We start from the raw sequence: 23,185 nt of genomic DNA, 5'->3' as shown, positions 1-23,185 counted from the left end.
TTCCTAAGATCTTGTTTCCCTAGGTAAAGCTATAAATAGCAGGCTCAACATCCATTGTAAGGACATGAAACATTCTATACAAAAAGGCTATATTTTACTATTTGGCTCTGAAACTAGTAGCTTTCTTTCACTTTGTCATTATCTCTATTTGTGCTCTCGGAGATGCCGCGTTCGGAGCCATGCTGATCATCTTCTTCAAATTCAATTGCTAATCTTAATATTAATCTTATTTCCTTATCATTTTTGGATCAAATCAATTTGCTTATCTATAAACCATGCAACAAATTTAACTGTACCATTTTACGGCTAAATAAATTTAATCTTAATTCTTAATACATATATTAATATTTAGATGTGTATTCAGATTTTAGATATTTTAATCTTAATAAAAATAAAAGAGGCCTTAGATCTTTTTCTCGTTTTAGATGGGAACAAAATATATACACAAACCTTAAATTAGCCTATTCGTGCAAAATGACTCACTAGTCGAGTCCAATCCCGAATGATGCAACGATATAGGACTAGTTCTCATTACCCCATCCACTAGGTGAATCCAGGCCCCACCTTAAACTTCTAATTTTCTCTCTCTAATATAAACCGTTTCGATAAACCCCTCCTCCTTTTATTCTTTCTGGATCCCTTTTGGTTGGGTGCAAAGGGGGGAAAGGAATGGCGATTGTGGCGGAAGGTGGTAAGGAGTTGGAGACGTGCGTGGTATTAGGGGGACGAGGATTCGTCGGGAAATGGCTTGTGGATAGGCTTCTTCGAATCGGCAATTGGATCGTCCGAATCGCCGATTCTTTGCCCAGTCTTCAACTTGAACCCTCCGAGTCCCTTCTTTCTCATGCCCTCTCTTCTGGCCGCGCTTCCTATTTCCATGTCGATATTCTTCATAAATCTCATATTATTCCAGGTACCAACTCCCACTCCCTATCTATGTTTTTTAATTTTTTGTTATACATACATCTAGAGAATGCGTATGGTCTGTGTATGCGCTCTCTCTAAGATTATCGAGAAAGGGGTTTATCTCAAATCCGATTCCTGACGTCAATTCTCAAGATGCATTTATCTTATATGTTTCCTACGAATACGAAATGTCTTCTTCTTTTCTAGCAGCCCCAGTGCTTTTATAGCGTATATTGTTTACTGATCTGAAAACAGTACCATGGAATTTTTTCCCTTTCATGAAGATAGTGATTGTGTCCTCCAGTTACTGGGCTCGTTCTCATTCGTCATTGACTTATTTCTCCCTTGACTTGCTTCCCTATAGGAAGTGTTTATTCTCCTTTAAGGAGATTTGGTTCCACAGGAAGGGAATTAAAAAGACATATATCTCTTACAGCTTGTTTGGATGGTTGTTACATATCGTTTCATCGTATTGTATTGTATTGTATTGTACTGTATCGTTTGATGAATACAATGTTTGGATGGATTGTGTCGTTTTGCCGTCGTTTCATGGTATCATGCACCAGTAATATGATGAATAAACTTGCAATATTATAAAGAAAAATTATGAGATGGTATATAAAAAGGTAGGGTAAATGATAAAATAAAATTATTTAATAATAATAAAGGGTGAGATTGAGAGAAAAACACAAGGAAACGATGCGACCACACCAAATCGGTCGTTACATAAAGTGGCACATTTCATCGTTACGTAACGACAGATTTAACGATACGATACAATAAAATTTAAGTAACAATCAAAACAAACATTGTATTTAAAGTAACAATACGATGCGATACAATTGGTAACAACCATCCAAACAAGCTGTTAACTTTCTTTTCTCAACCAAACAACTAAACAAGGGAAAAAAGCAACCGGCCCCTTCTAGTCGGCCTCATGCTATTCCTTGACCTTTCAGTGCTTTCACCCTTAAGACATGCAGCGGTACTCTGCTTTAGTCAATCTGCTTATGGCGTTTGATTGAGTCTTTGACATGTCTTTATCTATATTTCTGACTTTGCTTATTGTAGTTTAAACAGGTTCTAGAGTCTCTTCCTTTATCTGTATCTTCCTGGAAAATTGTGTTTTTCCACTATAATAAAGTTGGGCTTAATTTTACCTCATCATATTCTCCTATGCAGCTATTGATGGCGCATCAGTTGTATTTTACATGGATTCTAGGGATTCATATGCTCATGATTTCTATATTTGCTACACAATTGTTGTTCAAGGTAATTTTTCATCAAGAGGCCATTTAAGTGCATTACACACTTTTGCTATATTAATCTTTTGCATCCTAATTGTGAATGAAATGTTATGTCATTCAGGTGCCAAGAATATCATTACTGCTTGTCAAGAGTGTAAAGTCAAAAGGCTAGTATACAACAGTTCTGCTGAGGTAGTTTTGAACAGCTGGCAGGATATACATGGCGGGGATGAGTCCTTACCATATTCCAGTAAAGTAAGTCTCTTATCAGCAGCTTGTTTAACTAGAATTTGGAAATTTATTAGGCCTCATTCTTGCCAACCCTCTTCCACGTTTTTTGGGCCATTACTTTCTAATGTTCCTCGTTTCTTCTCTTCATTTTGATGCTTGCTCGATGCAGTTTGTGAACATGGTAACTGATCTCAAGGCTCAAGCAGAGGCTCTAGTTTTAGTTGCAAATGATGCTGACGGCCTTCTTACTTGTGCAATTCGTCCTAGCTATGTTTTTGGACCTGAAGACAATTATCTCTCCTCTTTGCTGGTCAATGTTGCAAAATCTGGCTGGGCCAAGGTTGGAAGCCTTTTGTTACTTTGCACTTCCTGTTGTGTTAAAAGTATCAATCAATTATGTTCGTTCTTTTTTGCTAAGCCTGTGTAAATGTGATGTACTAGACCTAAGCTCTCTGTTGTTGCATCAGCATCCACCAAAATTCTTGCTAAACTTGTTCCATGCTTCGAATCTATAAGAAACTTTTCTTTCTCTACTCTTTGTTGCTGGTGACACCTTGGGATGTATGTCAAATAAAAGAGGAAAAAGATCATAGACTTTTCTATCTTCACAAAATTAGTTGTCATGTGGGCATAGTTTTCTAATTTAAATTTTTTTAACCGTGTTTAGTCTTTGTATACATCCTTTTTGAATAAGTAATAGACATTCTCATTTCAGTTTATTATAGGGCTTGGTGACAATACGTCTGATTTCACCTATGTGGAGAATGTTGCCCATGCACATATATGTGCTGAAAAAGCTCTACGTTCTAGGGGAAGTAACATATGTGGCAAGGTACAGATTTGGAGTTCTCTTTATTCAGCGATTCCTTTTGATGGTGGTTCATTTATTTACAGACAGTGCGATGCCATGTATTGTAGGCCTTTTTCATCACTAATCTCAAGCCAATGAAATTCAAGGATTTTGTATCTCTTGTGATGGAGAGATTGGGATATCAAAGGTAAGATAGCTGACAAATTATTCTTGTACGTCTATCTTTGTTGATGACTATCGCAAACACATGAAATTTGTTGAATGATTTTTCCAAATATGTGTAGATTAGGTGAATTCTCCTGTCCTGAGTATTGTGGTTGCCACTCATTGCAAAACTCTACCTCCCATCATGATTGACATCCTAGCTTAAACAAGTTCATCAAGTGCTAGTGAATTTTCTTTCTTGTTATCTTTTAATATTTTTACGTTTTGTGGAGGCTATCAAACTTTAATCCAGTCATTATCTTCATCTTCGGTCGATATGAAGAATGCAATTGTGTTGCTACGTGAGTAAAGATTGGCATGAAGAAGAGTCCTTGTACAAGTTATTTGGCTAGAGAATTTTCTGATGATGGTATCTTATTTTATTGCCTCATTTTCCTTTGATGAAAAGGGTAACTTTAGTCAATCTTCTCTCTCTCTCTCTTTCTTTGTGATCATGGCGATGTAGGGTCAATTTGAGCGCGCCTTGACTATTACATCGGGTACCTACGTTTTCCCACCAATACAGGGTCTGCCCACCAACGCTGGGCAAAGTTAAGCAAATGGGGAGAAATCACCGAGCTGTTTTGTCCTAATGAAGTCTATTTCCATTTAGTTCTCTTTTTTGTCCATTTTTTTTACACGTTATTCTTCTCCCATTTTCTTGAAACACTTACCCTTTTCCCATGTATTGCCTTCTTCATCACTACCTATTGCATATACTGCGAGTACTTGGATAAATGTTTTTGTTAAGCTGTCTATTTGGTGACTTTCTTGCTAGTCATAGTCTATTGTTTTCATTCTTGGCTTACATTTTTGCTTTGGTTGATTTTGTAGCTTTGCTCCTTCCCTTCCATTATGGATTTTTCAATATGGCTTCCTGAAAGAGAATTGGTGCTTTCTGATTCCAGGTCCATGATCAAGATTCCTGCTAGGGTTGTCCAATATTGTACTTTGATCATGAAATGGACAATTTCAAGGATGAGCAATTGGAATCCTGATAATGTGCCAGCTTTTGATATTATTGAATTAGCATTGTGCCATAGGAGATTTAATTGCTTTGCAGCTCAGAAATATATTGGATATTCTCCTGTTGTTTCCCTTGAAGTACGTCTGCTCCTCCAATTATTTTTCTTATTAGCTGTGAATTATGCCTAAACAACTACTCTCTCTGTGTCTAATTGTTTAGCAGGCACTCAAATTGTGTTTCTTCGATTATGGGATTTTCAAATAAAATAAATTTATGCTTAACTCTGAATATTTTTGATCTTGTAGTACTTATCCAAATTTGTAGATGTTATTTTCAAAAAAATAGAAAGAAATGTATATCTGAATCCACACCGAGAATTAGATTAGTTGACTGTTGTTCTCCGAACTTTGCATTTTTGTGGGATGACGAAGTATTATTTCACTGGCAAATGTTTTATATCGACGGAATGGTAAATGCAGTAAATAGCCACGTGTATATGGATCTATTGAACTTTAGCTTACTTGCTGGCATTTTATTTAAGCTTAAAGGAGAAGATGAAGTATCTTTTTCCAGAACACAAGCATCCTAGTTGCCCCAGTTTCCTAGTGATATGCAGAAAAGTTCCGTGTTATGGTAAATCAGGTTATCCCTGATGTTCTGATAAAGACACGCTTTATGCATTGTGAATCTCTCTGATTAAATACCTGTGCTTTAATCACACTTGATCCATGTTGGATGTTTCCTGTACCCTTCTAAGAAGTTTCACTATTCTTTAAGTTGCCCTAGTTTGCTGATAGGTAAGCTGATTTTGTTGTGCGTAAGTTGCCTAATGTTGTTGGTCTGTGCTGAATATGGTTAAGATTTTGGGAAGCTTCGTTTTAAGCGAAGTTTGCTATAGATCTTATACTATTTTTTATAGACATGACTCAATTGCTTATTATGGACGTGAAACTCTGATACAGGAAGGAGTTGCTTTAACCACTAAGTCCTTTCATTCAGCCAGGGAATCATCTTTGTCAAGCGATAGTGACACTGATGAGGAATCAAACGTGCATAAACTGCTAGGAGGTGGAAAAGGTTGGTATGTTTCCTTGTGACATTTCTTGCCTTGCAGAATTGCTGTTTTCTAGTTTCACAAGTTATGCACTTGCTTTTATGAGCTATTGATATTGCAAATAAAACTTGTGATAGTGGATTCTGTGCTTTAAGAGGAAATACCAAATCTGACCCTTTAGGCATTTGTCCTCACCCTAACACCTCTATTATTTTGTCTTGAACTGGTAGAGAGAACTGACTTGTCGTGGTTTTCTTGAAGGCCCAGTTTCCAGCGCTTTTTCTCAGCAAAAAATTATTGTGTTTGACCACAAGAGACATGCCTGAACGTGGTGTTTTGACCCAATTCTGGTGGTCTTCTGAGACTGAATTTGAGCTTGCATATGTAGAATTTGTTTCTGGGTACAGTTTTTAGCACATTACAGAAACTTCCTTGGCGACCCAAATGAATCTCAAGATCGATTCAGTATCTATTAGAAAATTTTGAATATCCTCAAGATTCTAATAGGTCAATTATCATTGTTGTTACTGATACTCTTTTTTTGGTGGGTGGGTGTTGTTGCCTAGTTGGTAAAGCTCCTTTGATGCCAGTCTGATTCTACTTCTACCTTTTATTCTATATCTGCCAAATTGATGATATGAAATCACAATTCTTCATTGCATCATCTTGCTTACCTTTAATATTATCATGTTAGTGCAGCTGCCGAAATTTTATTGTGGAGAGATGAGCAGAGAACATTTACTTGTTTCCTTTTGCTGGTTTTCATCCATTACTGGTTCTTCCTGTCTGGGAGGAGTTTTCTTTCATCTCTTGCCCAGCTTCTACTGATGATCGCTTCTGCTCTCTGGGGATACAGCATTCTGCCACCAACAATGTAAGCATGCCACTGAATGTACTATGTTTAAATGGTTTAAAGAGACGACTGCCCTAAAAGAAATATTTGGCAAGACAATCCAGCGATATCTTTCTCAAGGAGATGAAATTTGGTTATACTGTTTTGTTTTCAGGGGCAACTGGATATTAATGCATATTCTTAAAACGTGCCATGTGAGCCCTAATGCGAACCTTAATGCATGGAAGTTTTAAAAATAATAGGATCATAAAGTGACGTTTTAGATATATATGCAACTAAAGTCTGCTTCCCTGAACGCCGCCGACGTGAAGTAAAAGAAAAGGTGAAAAGAACTGATTGATTATGTTTCATCCTGTTGTAAGAGTGAACCGGAACACAAACCCTTTAGCATTTCTTTTATCTACTGGTCCAACTTCTTTCCTTTTAAGGCTTCTCCAGCTTTGTTATTTCCGTCAACTCAATCAGCTACAAGGAATAATATGTGAAAGTTCAATGGGAATTTATTTGCCTGTATTGGCCCTCTCTCTTTGTAGCTTTTGTTGCGTGATGATCTATGTTTTCCTCTATTTGTAAGATCTCATTGTTTAAATAATCTATTTCTGATTGGGAGCTTTTGATGATTGATAACATTATTTCTTAATGAACTTTTCTGCTTGCCGCTATTCTATTAGGATTTCAGTATTTTTTTATGCATGGAATTGCTTGTATTCCCCAATAATGATGTCTTTGCTCCAGATATGGCATTGCAGTTCCCAGGATATCGTGGTCTTTCTTTGAGATCTCTGAAGTGGATATGAGAAATTGCTTTTACAACTTAGCATATACGTGGAACAGAATGAGTCATTTAGCAAGTTTACTAGCCCAAGGAGAAGACTGGTCTATATTTTTGAAGGTGTGTGCTTTGAGTTCGTGTTCTTCCTTCCCTTCTTTTTTCTCATTCTGAATTGAGTTAGAGATGATAGGTGGCGTTTGTCTGAAGTTTTCCAACTCGGTTTTTGAGTTTCCCAGAAAGTGTTTGAGCTGTTTTTGAAAATAAAAAGGTCAACCTTTTTTGGATGATTTCCAAACTCTATTTTTCAAATCTTTCTGAAACTTCAAAAGCTAGTTTTTGAACGATTTGGAAATCTTCAGAAAAAAGCCTCTTTTGGTAAAAACTGGTCAAACGAGGGGAAAAAGCAAATGAATTTAAGCTATTGAATGTGTGCCAAAGAAACGAATAGTAGGCAATAGGTTTAGCAGATGAAATAGCAAGAAGGGCGAAACAGTTGCCTTTAGAAAGGAGATGCACGGACAGATAATGTGGTGATAAATGAATCTGATTTTGAAATAGATATGGACCTCATCTATTTGATGATTAATCAGAATTAACATTTAGTTACAATGGTTGTCAAATGGGTCAGACAGCAAATAGAATTTTTAGTCAGTCCTTGACTCTATGGTTTAGGCTGTTGTTACACCAAATTTTTTCTTATTTTGCAGGCCGCCATACCCCTGTATTGTTTGAAGTTGATAATTGCAGATTGCTTGACTTTTGCACTTGGTATAGGTATGTGTTATTCAACATTTTCACGCTTAATGGTGCATTAAAGTCCATTAGTTTATTTGACATGATTCGAACCAACGCAGCACTAGCTCTGGCATTCACTTCATTCCTCATTTACGAGCAGTACGAGGATGAAATTGATAGTACGGCAAATGTAATATTCAGCATATCAAAAGGTGCCTTTACTTTGCTGATGAGGAGCTTACGCTTGCCTTTGGCATTGATCCATTCTGATTCAGAAATGCCTCGAGGGATCTGCTCTTCTAGATTGAAGATTCAGCAATGAGAAGGTATCCTAGTGCTTTACTCAGTCCTAACAATAGACAGAGGGAGAGTGGTGTATATCTGCCTGGTTCGCTTTCCTTATTTTGGATGTGTGACCTCTTGTACCAGACGTTTGTTAACTCAATATGAGAAGGGTCGTTGGTCTATATCTTCTCGAGAAACTAAACTCCCTCACCCCCTCATTCCCATACCCTTGTACTGGAGCTACGGAAAAAAACTTGGAAGTTAAAAAGAAAAGAATGAAGATACCCCCCTACAATTGAGAACAGAGTTTGCTCATTTTGGCTGTAATAGATTCCAAATGATGATAACATAGTGGATCAGTTGCTTGGATATAAATTGTGCTTATGCTTGCCAAGTTCTTGCTGTTGTGTGTATTACAACCTCCTAATTGTGTTACACCTGAAGAAACAATGATCAATGTGATTACAAACTATTTTAAACTCCTTTAGTATGTTCTTTTCTTTGTTTTATGTTTGTTGTTTTAATTGTAATTTTAATTCTTTAAGACAATGGAAAGTTCGGCTTAAAGATGGCTAATGTAAGAGTTAAACATAGATGCCCCAGCCGTGATGGCATAATGCTTAATGCTTAGCTTTTTTAGGTTTCCCAAGGACCGTTTATAGGGATCATGAGTGATGTAACAAAACCAACTATCCAAAGTTCAATCAAGCTACAGCTATTGTACGTTAACTCTACCCTTTTTGTCTCTTTTTCCTTTTCAAAGAAAAAAAAAAAGAAAAGGAACTTTTATCCAACTAACAACCCATTGATCACTGGCATTCTTCAACGTTGGCCTTATGGAACTTTTAATGCTATTTGGAGTAATTTTTATTGATGCTTTTGTTGGTTGATGATTCGCAGACCAGGTGCATTTCGCATAGCCCTTAGTAGGGCCCTCTAAGGGGAGGGTATTACCCGTACCGATACCGGTCCATACCGGTACCGCACCATACCAGTCCGGATTGGGGGTAGGGGTGAGGGTAATGGATGGGTACCAGGAAGAAAATACCCTTAGTAGCCGTAGATGCGGATCTAGGATTTGAAGGTAGTGGGTGTCACGATGTTTTTAATGTACACCTTGTAATAACTAATATAGAGTTTGTTCAGAACGTTTGTTCGAATCATTTTTTTTTATTTTATTCGGGCAATTTAATCGGCGTTTTTTATTTGCAAATATGAAAATTACATCTCTTTCCTAGGCCCTACTTGTGGGATTCACCGAGTATGTTGTTATATAAAGGAAAATTTTATTTTGTGTCTCATACAATTAAACTAGTTGTATGAGACAACTTTTTTGTCTCACAATTTTATGGGCCTAGATTTTTGTGGACCCAGAAGTGTAAGATTGGGGTCCACAAATTTGTGAGACAAAAATGAGCCTCATGCAACCAGTGTCAGTTGTATGAGACACAAAATAAAACTTCTCTTAATAATATAAGTAAAATCAATGTTTTTACTGGGGAACTACATATTTTTTGTATGCTAAAAATGAATTTGCACAAGTAAAATAAGACCTTGTCGAGAAATGAATTTGCACAAGTAAAATAAGACATTGGTACTATTTTTTTTTGGTAATTTGACACTCAAAAACACTTTTTAGAAAGATTGGCCAAACACAATTTGTTTACCAAATGTTGTAAAAAGTATTGTTAAATGAATGGCCAAACACAAACTATTTTTTTTCAAAAGTACATTTGGAAAAAGCACTTCGGAAAAAAAGTACTATTCAAAATAAGCATATTTTGACAGCTTGGCCAAACATGCATCATCTTGCAAATCCTGCTCTGATCATGTAAAAATAGTACGGGCTAGCCAGTTTTCGGACTGGTCATTCAAAAATAGCCAGCGTTTGCAAAGTCATTGAAAAATAGTCACTATTTTGCTGCAACACGGAAAGTTCCAGCATAATTTACTGGAGATCGGTGCACCCGTGTATGAACTTCCAGCATATTATGCTGGAACTCCAACACGCTGAAAGTTCCAATATAATATACTGGAGTTCCAGTATACTTATGCTGGAACTCCAGTATATCAAATATATTAGACTGGAATTCTAGTTTATTATACTGGAGTATTTTTTCGGATTTTGAACAATGTTTTCGTTCAGATTTATCTTTAAATGAAAAGTGGCTAAATTTTAATTAGACAGAATAGCCTAAATGACACTTATACTTATGCCGCTTTGTCATCCCGGTCCCCAAACTTAATGAAGTTTTATCTAGACACCTCTACTCGTTCAAACGTAATATTCTAAACTCTTCTGACTGTGATGTTCCTCAATCGTCTCACTTTATTATCCACGTCAGATAAAAATATTCCACGTCAATATTTTTATTCACAAAAACTATTTTTGGAAAAGAAAAAGTTGAACCCTAAAGTTTTCTCTCACAAACACTTTCATGCCTTTCTCTCTCTGAAAATCAGCCATTAGCAGGGACTGAGTTCCCTTGATTTAAGAAATGCAGGTGGGAAGTTGCAATTTAAGAGGATTGAGGGAATCAAACCCAGATGACAAGTTCCGGAGGAGCACACCGAAAGAAGAAGAGGCAAAAACATTTGCTGAATCAAAAGAATCAGGGCCAAGATTAGCCCACTTGAGCTTCCATGCCCATCCCACCAACACCCCAACAAGAACAACAATCCATATGAGCCCCACAAACATCACTAGCTCTAACAATACCTTCCCAAAATTAAGTCTTTCTAAAATCTCAAGCAAAGCCGCTACCAAAGCCATAATAACAAGCAAATAATGAAAAAGATACAATCCCCATATCACCTTTGAGCACAGCAAGAGTCGGGGGTTTCAAAAAAGAAGGAAAAGATGAGAGGAGAAAGGGGTAGAAGGAAAAGAAAACTGGAGAGGCAAAAGAAGATTGTTGTGTGTGCCCGGGGGGATTGGGGGGGGGGAGTGAAAAAGAGTAAAAATTGAGAGGGGGAAAGGACCTCGGCGGGGGTGAATTATTTTGTGTAAGAATAATTATTTTTCTCTTTTTTTTTTGGTATATTTAATTAGAATCATAAACTTTTACTTGCTTCTTAAAGCGTGTAGTCACGCATTTTATCCAACTCAGCAAAGCAAATACCACATAGGCTTGGTCAATGGTCAGACGGGCTTCAAATATTACGTTTGAACGAGTAGAGATGTCTAGATGAAACTTCATTAAGTATGGGGACCAGGATGACAAAGTGTCACAAGTATAAGTGCCATTTAGGCTATTCTGCTTTTTAATTACTTTTGAAATTGTGGCTATTTTTGAATGACCACTTATAAATCTAACTATTTTTGAACTTCTCCCTCTCATCGTTGATGGCTTAGAGAAAATTCCATGACGCTATTACCAACCATATCCCAATGCCACCTAAGGTATTACTCCTTCCTCCTACTTTGTGTCACTATTATATTATTATTAAATATTTCTTAATTATAAAAGGTTGTAAGTACAATATCTTATCTAGTTTCTAGACGTATAAATAAATTTCCATGAAGCTATTACCCAACCATATCCCAATTTTGTGTCACTATTATATTATTATTATGAGAGTTTACCAATCTTTTTATTTATTTATTAAATATTTTTTAATTATAAAAGGTTGTAATTACAATATCTTGTCTAGTTTCTAGACGTATAATTTTTATTCTAAAAAGATAAGAAATCAATGTCTAAATTGAGGCTGAAACTGAAAATTGCGCCCTTACTGTTTGATTATGAATAAGATAATATGGGTTGCACCATGTAAAAATAAGTCTGATGCACAAGAAATGACACCGTATATCCTTTTTAATCCAATGGCCACGCAGAGCAGAGATTATCTTTGATATCCTACAAGACTGCTATATATGGGCTTAACCGTTGCCCTAAACAGAATTACCAGATAATGATTACTCCCTCTTCCTTCAACAATGCATATACAACTGTAAGCAACCCTTTGACCGACACATTGCATTGATAAGCAAAATTCTGAACAATTGAATGATACAAGCAAACCTTGTGAGCAATTTAATAGGATAGGTAGAATGAAGATAGTGTTGGAATTTTTGTTTAACCAGAAAATTGAAATTTCGATCAAAACTCATGGGTTACTGATAATCAAAAAAAGAATATTTTTGCAATGAAAAAGGAAAATTAGAGTATGAAATAGCAAAATAATCAATATAAAGCAAAAGTAAATAAATGTATTCCAGTAATAATCAGAACGTATCCATACAAATGACATTTCTCTTCCTTTTATAGCTATTCCTAAGTACAACGTCTTTTTCCCCTTGTGATCGAATCATTATGAGCAATTAATAACAATAATGAAACGTAATAATTAGCAATCGTAACTGTTTCGTGAAGATTCTGTAACGTTTCTAATCATTCATGCTCATTAATTCAACGAATCTGTACGTTTTGCTGTCTTATTCATTCCACATGTGTCTCTTCAAATTACTAAAAGACTCGAGCAACCGTTTCTTCTTGTCTCTTAGACGTTTTGCTCGTACCTATTAAGACTCACTTCTCTTTAAGTGCTCTTCTCCAGCTATCACTTTTCTAATGATCCACGTGTCTTGCCATGTCAGCCACATAATTAATTCCACGTGTAATATTTATTTTTACCAATACAATTTGGACTTGCGTTAATTGGTTATAACCTGAAAGGATAGTGTCGTGGCCCAACTGGTGGATAAATAAAAGGCCTAATATAAAATATTATGTGTGTGGATAAGTGAGACCCAATAACAATTGGCATGTGATGGGTAGATACTCTTTATAAATAGAGGTCAACCCCTCTTTCACTACCTATTAGAAAACCCTAGCGTATTCTGCCTCTTGAATACGTGGTAACGGTAGATGTCACATCAGTCAAGTTCTCCGAGCTGTGAGAGCGCGTAACTAGTGGATCATGAAAGTTGGTCTCAGGCTTAATCACCGTTTGTTATCGTTGCTGAATCCATGAAGTTTAACGGTACACTTTCTTAAACTCTAACTCTAAATTAATTGTGTAATCGTATCTTAATCTCTGCTATGACTAGGAATTAATTATCTTACCGATAGTACCAAATTTGATATGTCCGGCAAATCTTTGCGAACAATTGAACAACATATACAAGTTTTGCCTTTTCAAAAGAACTTGTGAACAATTTAGATAGGCTGAGTAAAAATAGTACAAGTTTTGCTGTTAGATAAAACTTTGCGTAGTGGGAATGTGGTCACTATGATAATAGGGTGGCATTGGAGGTAGGGGTCGGAAACTGTTGAATATTGACAAAGCTAAGACCCCTAATCTAAAGATTAGGATTCCAATAGAAGAGCACCTGATTGATGAATATGCCACTGATCAATTGGATGCTTGTGATATGTTGATTATCAGAGACGAATCCAGAATTTAAATACTATGGGTTCAACTTTTAAAGTTTTAGTATTGAACACATTATATTTTTAAAGTTACGAGTTCCTATCTACTATTTTAATGAATTTTTATATATAACTTTTTACTCCATATCAAAAGTTATGGGTTCAGTTGAACCCAGTGGCGAAGCCAAGAATTTTTCTTAGGATATTCAAACTTGAAAGAAATAAAAAAAAATCTCCGACAAATGGTGTTCAATATATGTTGTATACCTGTAAAACCTAATATTTTATTTATATGTGCAGTGTTTTTTGAAGAAGGATGGTCAATTAACCACCCTAACTATAGTGTAGCTTCACCCATGGTTGAACCCGTCAGAGAAACACTACATCCGTCTCTGCTGATTATTGTGTTCTAGGGACTGTTTGAACTTTTCGTAGTGGCATTAACATGGTCCCATGCTCAACCTGGGTTTTTTTTGATAGAACTTAGAGGAATCTGGCCAAGCAGGAAATTCCAGTATATGTATTTGTGTAAAAACTATTTTGCTTCATTAAGTTATCCTTGCAGGAACATCATATGCTTGAGCACTTCTTTAGATGGGGTTCATGACACCATTTACTGGCAGGTTTATTTTATTTGGACATTAGGATTTCTACATGTATTCATGACTAGAATGATGGAACGTGCTACTAGCATTGGCATGATCTTGTTTTATACATCACCAGATCCTCTTCTAGTGGTACCAACATGTTTACATGCTTATTGTAGTGTGATGGTTTGGTGGTGTATGGAGCTTTTAGTGCACACAATCATTTCATGGAGTACATTGAGATAGAGGGAATTCTTTAGTCCTATGCATATGGCTATTTATGGATTAGTAGTCATTATTACAGGATGTTAAAGAAGATATTACACACTTGTTTGATTGAAATGAGGCATTCATGGATCTCATATAGCTCATACATGATCACATGAACTGTCCTCATTCAAAATGGTATATGGACATTACTTTGTTTGATTTCTGGTTGTGAAACTTTGGGGCCTGATGAGAGCATTGAAGTGCTGCGGGATGGTTTAATTTCAATCCTTAGTTTGTGGATGTATAGGCACTGGATCAGACATGGAGAAGTCTGTTTCCTTGGATATAGTTATTAGCTTAGTTCATGTCATTTTCCCTAGCTTAGTTTATTACTTTGCATTTAGAGCAAATTATATTTTTGTTTACCCTAAAATTCGAGTAACAATTAAACTTGTAATGGGTTTTAGGGATACGCGATTTCACTTAATACCAATTGATTAATTTAGGGATAAGCGATGAAATTGACAAGAATATAAAACAATAATTAAAGAGTAATGAACTGATGAGTAGAAGAAAGAAAGAAATATTATATTGTCTTGACCTGTACGAGTGTAAGCCCTTTACAAAAGATGGGGACCTCTCTTTATATACTAGAGGAATCCTAATTGTGATACAATTCTAATTACGGGAGTAAATCCCATGATTGATACAAGTGCCCTTGATTTATTCCGTTCCGAGATTTTCGCCGTGATCTCCGACCGGATATACATATTTCGCCGTTATTGTGCTCCGCTCGAAGATGGTCCTATCCGGTCTCGATCGTCGGGGACCTCGATCTCAACGGGTGCCTCGATCCCCAAAATCGACACCTTATCTCCGTTCTCAGGTCTGACCCTCGATGCAGTTCTTTGATCTCGAAATAATGACAAAATCGGGCAAGCCCGATTTTACCCGTATATAGATAGTCCCCTCGTTTCTTAGAGTGTAATGAAAAGAAACGAACCGAGTCTTGGATTTCATACATCGACCAATTGTAACGTCATCTTCGTGATGTAAGCGATGGAGGCGACCGAAGCGTCGCATCTGCATAGTTCTCAAAGTCATTAATTAGTGCCAGATGATGGTCGGCCACTGATACCCTTGAACCGTATTTGCAATATTATAAATAGATTCTCTTCATAATCTTCTCAAACTTTACTTTCAAAACCTTTCTTAACCTTCAAAGCTTTCCTACTTTCTTCAAGTTTCTCAATTTTGCAAATTCTTCGGAATCTGTTTGCCAATCCTTTCCTAAAACAACAAGCTTCATCTTCTTCTTTCTCTGGACACATATAAAAATGGCGAAAACATCTAAAACTGTTCCTCAAAAGGAACAAACCTCTTCATCGCAGATGCCCGGCGATAAAACGCCGGTGGAGCCACGCATCGAGGAGTGCGTTCCTGGGTCGTGCGACCTTACTTCTGATTTTAAAGTTGAGAAACCTCGTCAGTCCCTGGCCGATATGAGCCCATGACGAGGTATATATGCTCGATGACAGAGGGCGATCTCGAGCAGGTGAAAAGGACTGCCATTGGAAAAATGCAGAGGTGGTGATTCTTACCCCCAAGGAGGATATCACTACTTACGTGGAAGGGTTTTTAAGTGTTTACACTTATCCTTTCATGCTGGGTCCCGTCGATCCCGTAATCATCAACTTCTGCCGCCAATACAAAATAACCCTAGGCCAAATCCACATTTCTTTTTGACGCATAGTGATTTTGTTCCGATTTTTTGTGAGCGAGGTAGAGGGGATGTCTTTCACCCTCGACCATCTCATTAGATTGTACAGCCCCCGTCTTTACCGAGGCGGATTAATAAGGCTTCAACGTCGGCCACAAAGGTGTTGTTCTCGAGTACAAACGTGCCTAAGGATCGGGGATGGATGAGTCGGTTTGTTTGAGTGAGGACCTCTGAAATAATCTCGCCTGAGAAGATGTCATTCCCCGAGAAATGGAACATGAAGCATAAGTAGAACTTACTCATAGTTTTTATTTGTTGTTTTGTTTCTTTTGCCTTTTTTCATCCACATCTCTTCTTATGATGTAGCGGTTCCCTGGGTGTATGGTGCAATCCCAGACCTCGAAGGCTGGGTTTGGAAGCTGGCCTCGACCTCTTCGTACTTTGAACGATGTTGGCGTGATTTGGCAAGGGGCTGATGGGAGGCCAAGAATAACGGTAAGATTACCTTATACGCTATTGGTGCCCTTCTTCAAAGTGTCTCTTTTCACTTGTACTTAATCTCCTTTTATACATGTCTCGGAGATGTTTCCGAAATGAGTCCGGCCCCGCCCGGGGAAGAGGAGGCCCCGAAACCATCTAAGGATAAGAAGAGAAAAAGGGTTTCGATCTCCGAGACTTCGAAACCAAAGAAGAGTAAGACTCACAAGCCAAAGAATGACGTCGCTGTCCTATCTGAGGATGCATTTCTCTGGCTACGAGATGAAGAAGAAGAGGAACATGAAGATGGTGACTTCAGGTTGGTGGCTCGAAATAAGAGCGCAAAGGCCATTGAGCCGGCTATGATTGAAGAAGTTCAGCCTCGAGTTGAGGAGGGCCTGGAAGATGCCTCAAGCAGAGTACCCAAGTCAGCGGGGGCTGACGTTGCCTCTCATCGAGATGCGCAATCGGTGGACGTATCCGAAAGGGCCAGTTCTGAGGCCCTTCGAAAAGGAGAGAGTGCCCCAAGTGACTTACTTGGGGCAATCAATATTGATTCGTCTTCCGATGCTGTATTTTCTGAAGGAAAATTTTGGGAGGCATAGTCTATGGAGATCCCCGATGTGGGAATGGCCCATGAAGGGGAGGACATATTCCGTGGCTGCCTTGCTGGGGTCGATGACGTTTCTGACCTAGATGCAGCGATCATTTTTTTATGAGGCTCAGCGACTCCTGCACCAGGTAAATTCATCCTCCGTTATTATGTTTGCTTTTATTCCCTTCAGTCTGATTTCCTTCCTTTCTCCATAGGCTGTGATGCTTCATCGGGAAGCGTTCAACAAATCCCAAGCTCAGATAAACCGGTATGGGGCCGCTCTCAAGATGCTTACGGATGAGAAAGATGATCTCAAATGCCTCTATGTGCAAATGGTAGAGGAGATCAAGGACCTCCAAGCTGAATTAGCAACATCCCATAAGAAACAGACCGATCTCATCGAACAGGTAATGTAGATTTTCAGGAGCTTGACATATCAATTTGATATTGGTGATTAACACTTAGATCCTGCAGGTTCAACAGAAGGCTGAGAAAATCGAGCAACTTCGTGAGGAGGCAGAGATAAAAGATGTAGAGACTTTGGAGTGGAAGCAGAACATGGACCGCCTCGCCTCAGAGAAAGATACAGCCCGAGACCAGTTGTCTGCGGTTGAACGTCACCTCCAAAGCGTGAAAAAGGAGAGCCTGGCCCGAGACAAAAAAATTGAGGATCTTGAGGCTCGGTTGGCCGCTGAGCTTGCAAAGACCGCTTCTGTAGCGGAAAGAGCAAAGGCTGATGCGTGGCCGTCTATCAAGCCGATGCTGAAGCTGCTCATGCTCGAGCAAAAGAGATTTCCGATGTTGCTCAGGCTCGAGTACTTCATGTTGTCGAGCATGCTAAATCCCAATCTCGGAGTAAGTTCTTATTCAAATTCGAGACAGTGGGACCCTTAGGTTCGAATCGAGTGAGAACATGTTCTTGAACTCAAAATGTATTGGCCCTTAGGTTCTTTGAATTGGGCCGATATGGCCTCTACATGATGGCTATCTTTTCCCTCTTTTGGCTCAAAGACTTAGTAAAATTTTCTTATGCCTTAGCATGTGTTTTCTGTACCCATTGGTTTTTTTAGGGTTTAGTGTTGATCGAAACCCCTTTGTTTTTTGTGCCTTAGCACAAGTTTGTATTTGAATAGTACCTCTTAAGGTTTGTCGAGGGCTGATTTTATCAGAGCCCTTTGATTATTTTGACGAGGATAGCCTTTTAAAACCGGTTTTTAGAGAACTCGAAGGCCTGTTTAATTACGGAATTTGGACGTCTCCGAATCGTGATAGTTTGGCCGTAGCCTTTAACTTGATATTTTCCCACTGGGCTTCTTTCTCGATTATACTTCAAACTTGTTCGAAGTATCAGTCCCCGAGTGGGGTGGCTGTGGCCTTATAAAATCAAGGATTGCCTTTTTAAGGTCTTAAGATTAACAATTTGTGCATGTCGATTTTCGAACGACAGTCCCTGAGTACGAGGTTAATTTCTCGAGCTTTAGTTGCGATTGGCTCTTGAGCCGATTTCCGTGGAATGTCGTAGGTACGAAATTGTAAAGTAAAAATTTCACTAAGGCATGGAACATATGATAAGGAAAAAGTGCTTCTTTCAATATATCGTTCATGCATACATGTTTTGTCATTAGGGCTCGGGAAATCCACATGGGCATGGTTTATTTGACCGTTTGACCCTTTACAAAATTTTCCTATCCCTATTGATACGAAACATCTTTTCTGAAAACATAAAATCAGAGGGTGATGCCCCCCGGTATTCGAGGTTGATTGTAAAGAAGCCTCGAATACTTGAGTTGTCCCCAGGTAGCACATACAATTGTTGACTCGTTAAAAACCTCGCCGGAAAAAACCATTTGGGATAAAAACCTATCTAAGGGAAAAAGAGTGCAACACGTACTTTAAAACCTAAGGTCCTCGTGTTGAAGAGCTTCTCGACGTCTTCGATCGAACACCTGCAATAAGTTAGCATCAGATACAAATGAAAAGGGAGAAAGTCATACGTTAGCAATAATATCGTTTGAGGAGTGATATGTTCCAATTGTTCGGCAATTGTTCGCCCTCCATTGTGCCAAGTTTGTAAGATCCCTTTCGATGACGCCGAGGACTTGGTATGGTCCTTCCCAATTTGGGCCGAGATTCCCTTCGTTAGGTTCTCGAGTATTGAGGGTGACTTTCCTCAGGACTAAGTCCCCTATTTTGAAGTATCGAAGATTGGGCCTTCGATTATAATATCTTTGGATTCGCTGTTTCTAGGTGGCCATCAAACGAGGGCAGCTTCCTATTTTTCGTCTAATAATTCGAGGCTTATGCTCATAGCCTCGTGGTTCGATTCTTCTGTTGTGTATCGAAACCTGACGTTTGGTTCCCCAACTTCGATCGGGATCAAAGCTTCGGCGCCATATACTAAGAAGAACGGCATTGCCCCCGTACTGGATTTTGTCGTTGTTCGATATGCCCAGAGGACTTCGGGAAAAATTTCTCTCCATTTCACCTTAGCATTGTTCAACATTTTCTTTAGGTTTTGAATGATGGTCTTGTTCTTCAATTCGGCATGTCCGTTCCCAGTAGGATGATATGGCGTAGATAATATCGTTTTTATTTTGTAATCCTCGAGGAACTTTGTTACTTTACTGCCGATAAATTGTTTTCCATTGTCGCACAGTATCTCGGCGGGTATCTTGAATCGGCATACAATGTGATCCCAGATGAAGTCTATTACTTCTTTCTCTCTGACTTTCTTCAAAGCCTGTGCCTCAACCAATTTAGAGAAATAGTCGGTCATAAATAAAATGAACTTAGCTTTACCTGGAGCCGATGGCAGAGGGCCGACGATATCCATCCCCTATTTCATGAATGGCCATGAGGATATGACCGAAAGAAGTTGTTCTCCGGGCTGATGGATCATTGGTGCATACCTTTGGCATTTATCACATTTTCAAACAAACTCCTTAGTGTCTTTTTCCATACTATCCCAATAGTATCCTGCTCTGATGATTTTGTGAACTAGTGATTCAGCACCGGAGTGGTTCCCACAAGTACCTTCATGGACTTCCCGTAGAACATAATTGGTGTCCCTTGGTCCCAAACATATCGCTAATGGTCCGTCGAACATTCTTCTGTACAATGTTCCATCGTCAGCCAATGTGAATCAAGCAACTTTTGTTCGTAAGGTCCTTGATACTTTAGGGTTCGATGGGAGCTTTTCATTTTTCAAGTACTCCGTATATTTATTCATCCAATCCTAAGTTAGGCTCATGGAGTTTATTTCGGCGTGGCCTTCTTCGACCACCAATTTTGAAAAATGTACAAGCGGGACCCGAGTCTCCTGAATCTGCACACAGGGTGCAGGAAGTGTTGACACCCAATTTTTCCCTATATATTTTTAATATGCAAAATACCCTTCAAAATAGCATATGTATGCATATATAAGTATGTCCAAATGTTTTATTATTCTTCCTTAATTTTTTAAAGGGTTTTAAATTAATTTATTCCCCTAATTTGTCCATAAAAATCCAATAATTATTTCCAAAATTATTATTTGGTAATTCCTTTATTGTAATTTCATATTTAGGCTAAAATATAGCTAAGGTAATTTTTTTGCATATTTTAACAAACTTATTTAGTATTTTCAAAGCTAAATTGCATATAATCGCAATATTAGCCTCTTTTAAGATTTAATTGCATTTATATTCATAAATATTAAGTCCAGTATTTTTAAATGGTTAATTATATATTATAAGTCATTTTAGTGCTTTTAATTTATTTTTAGAAATTAATTTACTATTTTTTATAATTCTTAAAAGGGGAAAATTGGCTATTTAAATAATAGCCCAATTGCATTTCAATTGTAGCCTAAATTGAACCCCAAATCAGATCCAATATCCCCCGGCCCAATTTCGTTTAAACCTGACCCCTAACCTATTTAAACGACCCAACCCGGATTCACACCTAACCCCTTTAATCCCAGCCGTTGATCATTTAGATCAACGACCCCCATTACCCCTTACCTTTTTAACCCCAAACGACCCCTTACCCTACTTTATTTCTCACCAACTGCCGCCTCTGAATCCATTTTCTCTCTCAACTCTCTCTGAAACCTCATGAACCCTAGCCGCCGCCATCTATCCCCACCCTAATCCGCCCTAAACTCCGCCTAATCCATGGCCTCCCATGGCCATTGGAGATGTGTAATGGCCTCCTATGGCTCCTGGGTGTTTGTTTTTATGGTTTCATGGCCAGTCCTCGAAGGAATCTGGTCCTGTCCTTGCTCGACTGCTATTCATGGCTTTTCTCCGGCCATCCATGGCCTTTAAGGCAGATCCTTGACTTTCCTGGTTAGATCGGAAACTTTCAAGGCCTTTCTCACCTCTTCTGGGTTTTCGAAACCCTAATCTTTAAGACCTTTTGATTTTCTTTCAGAACTACTTTAGATCTATACTTGCTATGAATGTTTTAAGTGTTTTTCTCGAAAGTTCTTCAACTTTCCTTTCAAAACGACTTTTCGTTAAGGTTTTCCTTTAAGTTTTTCAAAAGATCTCTTCTCAGATTTTTAATGTTGTTTGTGATTCTGCTATGTTTTGCTCATGTTTTTCTTCTATCTGAGTCAGCATGTTGAAAACCCTAATTCTTTTTGGTCTCCTTCGAGCTTTGAAACTGTTTGTTTTGTGTACTGGTTCGATTAAGTTCCTCATTCTTGTTTGACTTATTTGTTTTACCATCTTTTGAACTCGATTATTGTTGAAAACCCTAGGTCTTTGGTTCTGAGATTGTTTGTTTGAATACTTGACTCGATTTAAGGTTCCTTGTTTCAGACTCTTTTTTTTATGTGATTCATCTAATTCTGAGTTTTACCATCTTTTAAACTCGACCATTGTTGAAACCCTGATTTCTCAAAAGGTTTCCTCACTTGTTACCGTGAGACCTGTATTTGTTTTGACTCTCTTCTTCACTTTGTCTATACGTGTGAGCCCTGACTATCTATCTTTGTTCACTACCGAATCCTATGCTTATTTCTGTTACTATTGTATGCTGTTTCTTTTGCCAATATGCTTGGCCTCACATGTCTGATGTTTCTGTTCACTCTATTTATATACTGAAGTATAGAAGCATGTTTCTTCCTTGATTGACCTTGATTTTGTGACTGATTTCAAAAGCTTTTCTTATATGAGCCCTGATTTCACTAGCCTGTTAATTGATTCCTTTCCCTTTACTGTGATGTTTTACCTTGCTGAATCCTTTCCAAAACTAAGCATATTTTTGTACTCAGACTTGATTGTTCACTGCATGCTTTTACTATCCCCTATATGGCAATAATCAAACTAATTTCTTTCCTTATTTGAACCTATTACTACCCGTTAATCAGTGATTCCTTAATTAAAGGGAATCACTTGTGTAATTGATTCTGACTTATGATTGTTTCTATATTTGTGTTAAGGCTTTACTTATTACCTTATTCTTCACCTGTTTTCAGAACTATAAATATCCATTTTCTTTTCTTTCAAACGAAGAACGAACCATCTGAGTTCAGAACACACACTTCACTCAAAACTCTCTCTCTTTTCTCTACTACTCCTTGTGCTACTGCTTTGCCTAGCCGGCTGAAAACCAAGGCTAGGCTGTGGAAATTTGCTCACTTTTTCTTTCTGCACTTTGCTTCTTACTGGTATGTCCTAGTTAATCTTCAAGCATCAACAACAACTTGTTTCTTTAATTGTCCCAACTTTTCTTATTCTTGTCTACTTTGCTTATGTTTCTGCAATCAAGTTACATTACTAGCATGTGAAATATGTTCCCTACCCCTTTTAATTAATGATCCCTTAGGTGTATGAATCCCAAACCCCACATACCCTTTTTGTGTTTGTGTTCTCTGTCTGGTTTGTAGGCATGCCAACATCATCTATTGCTGTACATGTCCAAACCTGACCCTTCCCGGGGTCATATGCTTCATGCATTGTATTCCTGAAACCCCTGACCCCCTTTGTGCAATTATTGATTCTATGTAATTTAAGTTTTACTACTACTGTTTTCAAATCACCCTTACCCCTTACTACTCTCAATCCAGTCTTAAAATAAATCTATGTTTCTGCACTTCCAATACACTCTTAGAACTTAGGTTCTACCCCTCTTGTGTGAGCCTTGCCTTGGGACCCATGAGCTCCCTCT

At 38.0% G+C, this 23,185-nt stretch overlaps 1 protein-coding gene across 2 annotated transcripts; it reads left to right on the top strand.

Annotated features, from left to right (window-relative positions):
- Positions 1-559: 559 nt before the first annotated feature.
- LOC107795088 (3beta-hydroxysteroid-dehydrogenase/decarboxylase) lies at positions 560-8,432 on the top strand. 2 transcript variants are annotated; one of them, XM_016617665.2, is made up of 12 exons: positions 560-913; positions 2,089-2,178; positions 2,275-2,408; positions 2,554-2,724; positions 3,100-3,216; positions 3,303-3,382; positions 4,308-4,503; positions 5,329-5,447; positions 6,115-6,294; positions 7,009-7,165; positions 7,753-7,819; positions 7,900-8,432. In XM_016617665.2, the coding sequence occupies exons 1-12, from the start codon at positions 670-672 to the stop codon at positions 8,100-8,102; spliced, it is 1,758 nt and encodes a 585-aa protein (XP_016473151.1). In that variant the 5' UTR covers positions 560-669; the 3' UTR covers positions 8,103-8,432. The 2 variants fall into 2 exon arrangements, with proteins under 2 accessions (XP_016473151.1, XP_016473152.1); XM_016617666.2 differs by having other exon boundaries at positions 562-913; positions 5,329-5,443; positions 6,120-6,294.
- Positions 8,433-23,185: the final 14,753 nt, after the last annotated feature.

The sequence above is a fragment of the Nicotiana tabacum genome, chromosome 8 (genome assembly GCF_000715075.1).
Source record: "Nicotiana tabacum cultivar K326 chromosome 8, ASM71507v2, whole genome shotgun sequence".
NCBI lineage: Eukaryota > Viridiplantae > Streptophyta > Magnoliopsida > Solanales > Solanaceae > Nicotiana > Nicotiana tabacum.
Note: the sequence above shows the minus strand (reverse complement) of the source record. Positions and strands in the feature narration are given on the sequence as shown.

Coding starts and splice junctions, on each gene's coding strand:
- LOC107795088 (XM_016617665.2), top strand. CDS start 670: ATGGCGATTGTGGCGGAAGGTGGTAAGGAGTTGGAGACGTGCGTGGTA. Junction 914..2,088: donor TAAATCTCATATTATTCCAG/GTACCAACTCCC, acceptor TCTCCTATGCAG/CTATTGATGGCGCATCAGTT. Junction 5,448..6,114: donor CTAGGAGGTGGAAAAGGTTG/GTATGTTTCCTT, acceptor TTATCATGTTAG/TGCAGCTGCCGAAATTTTAT.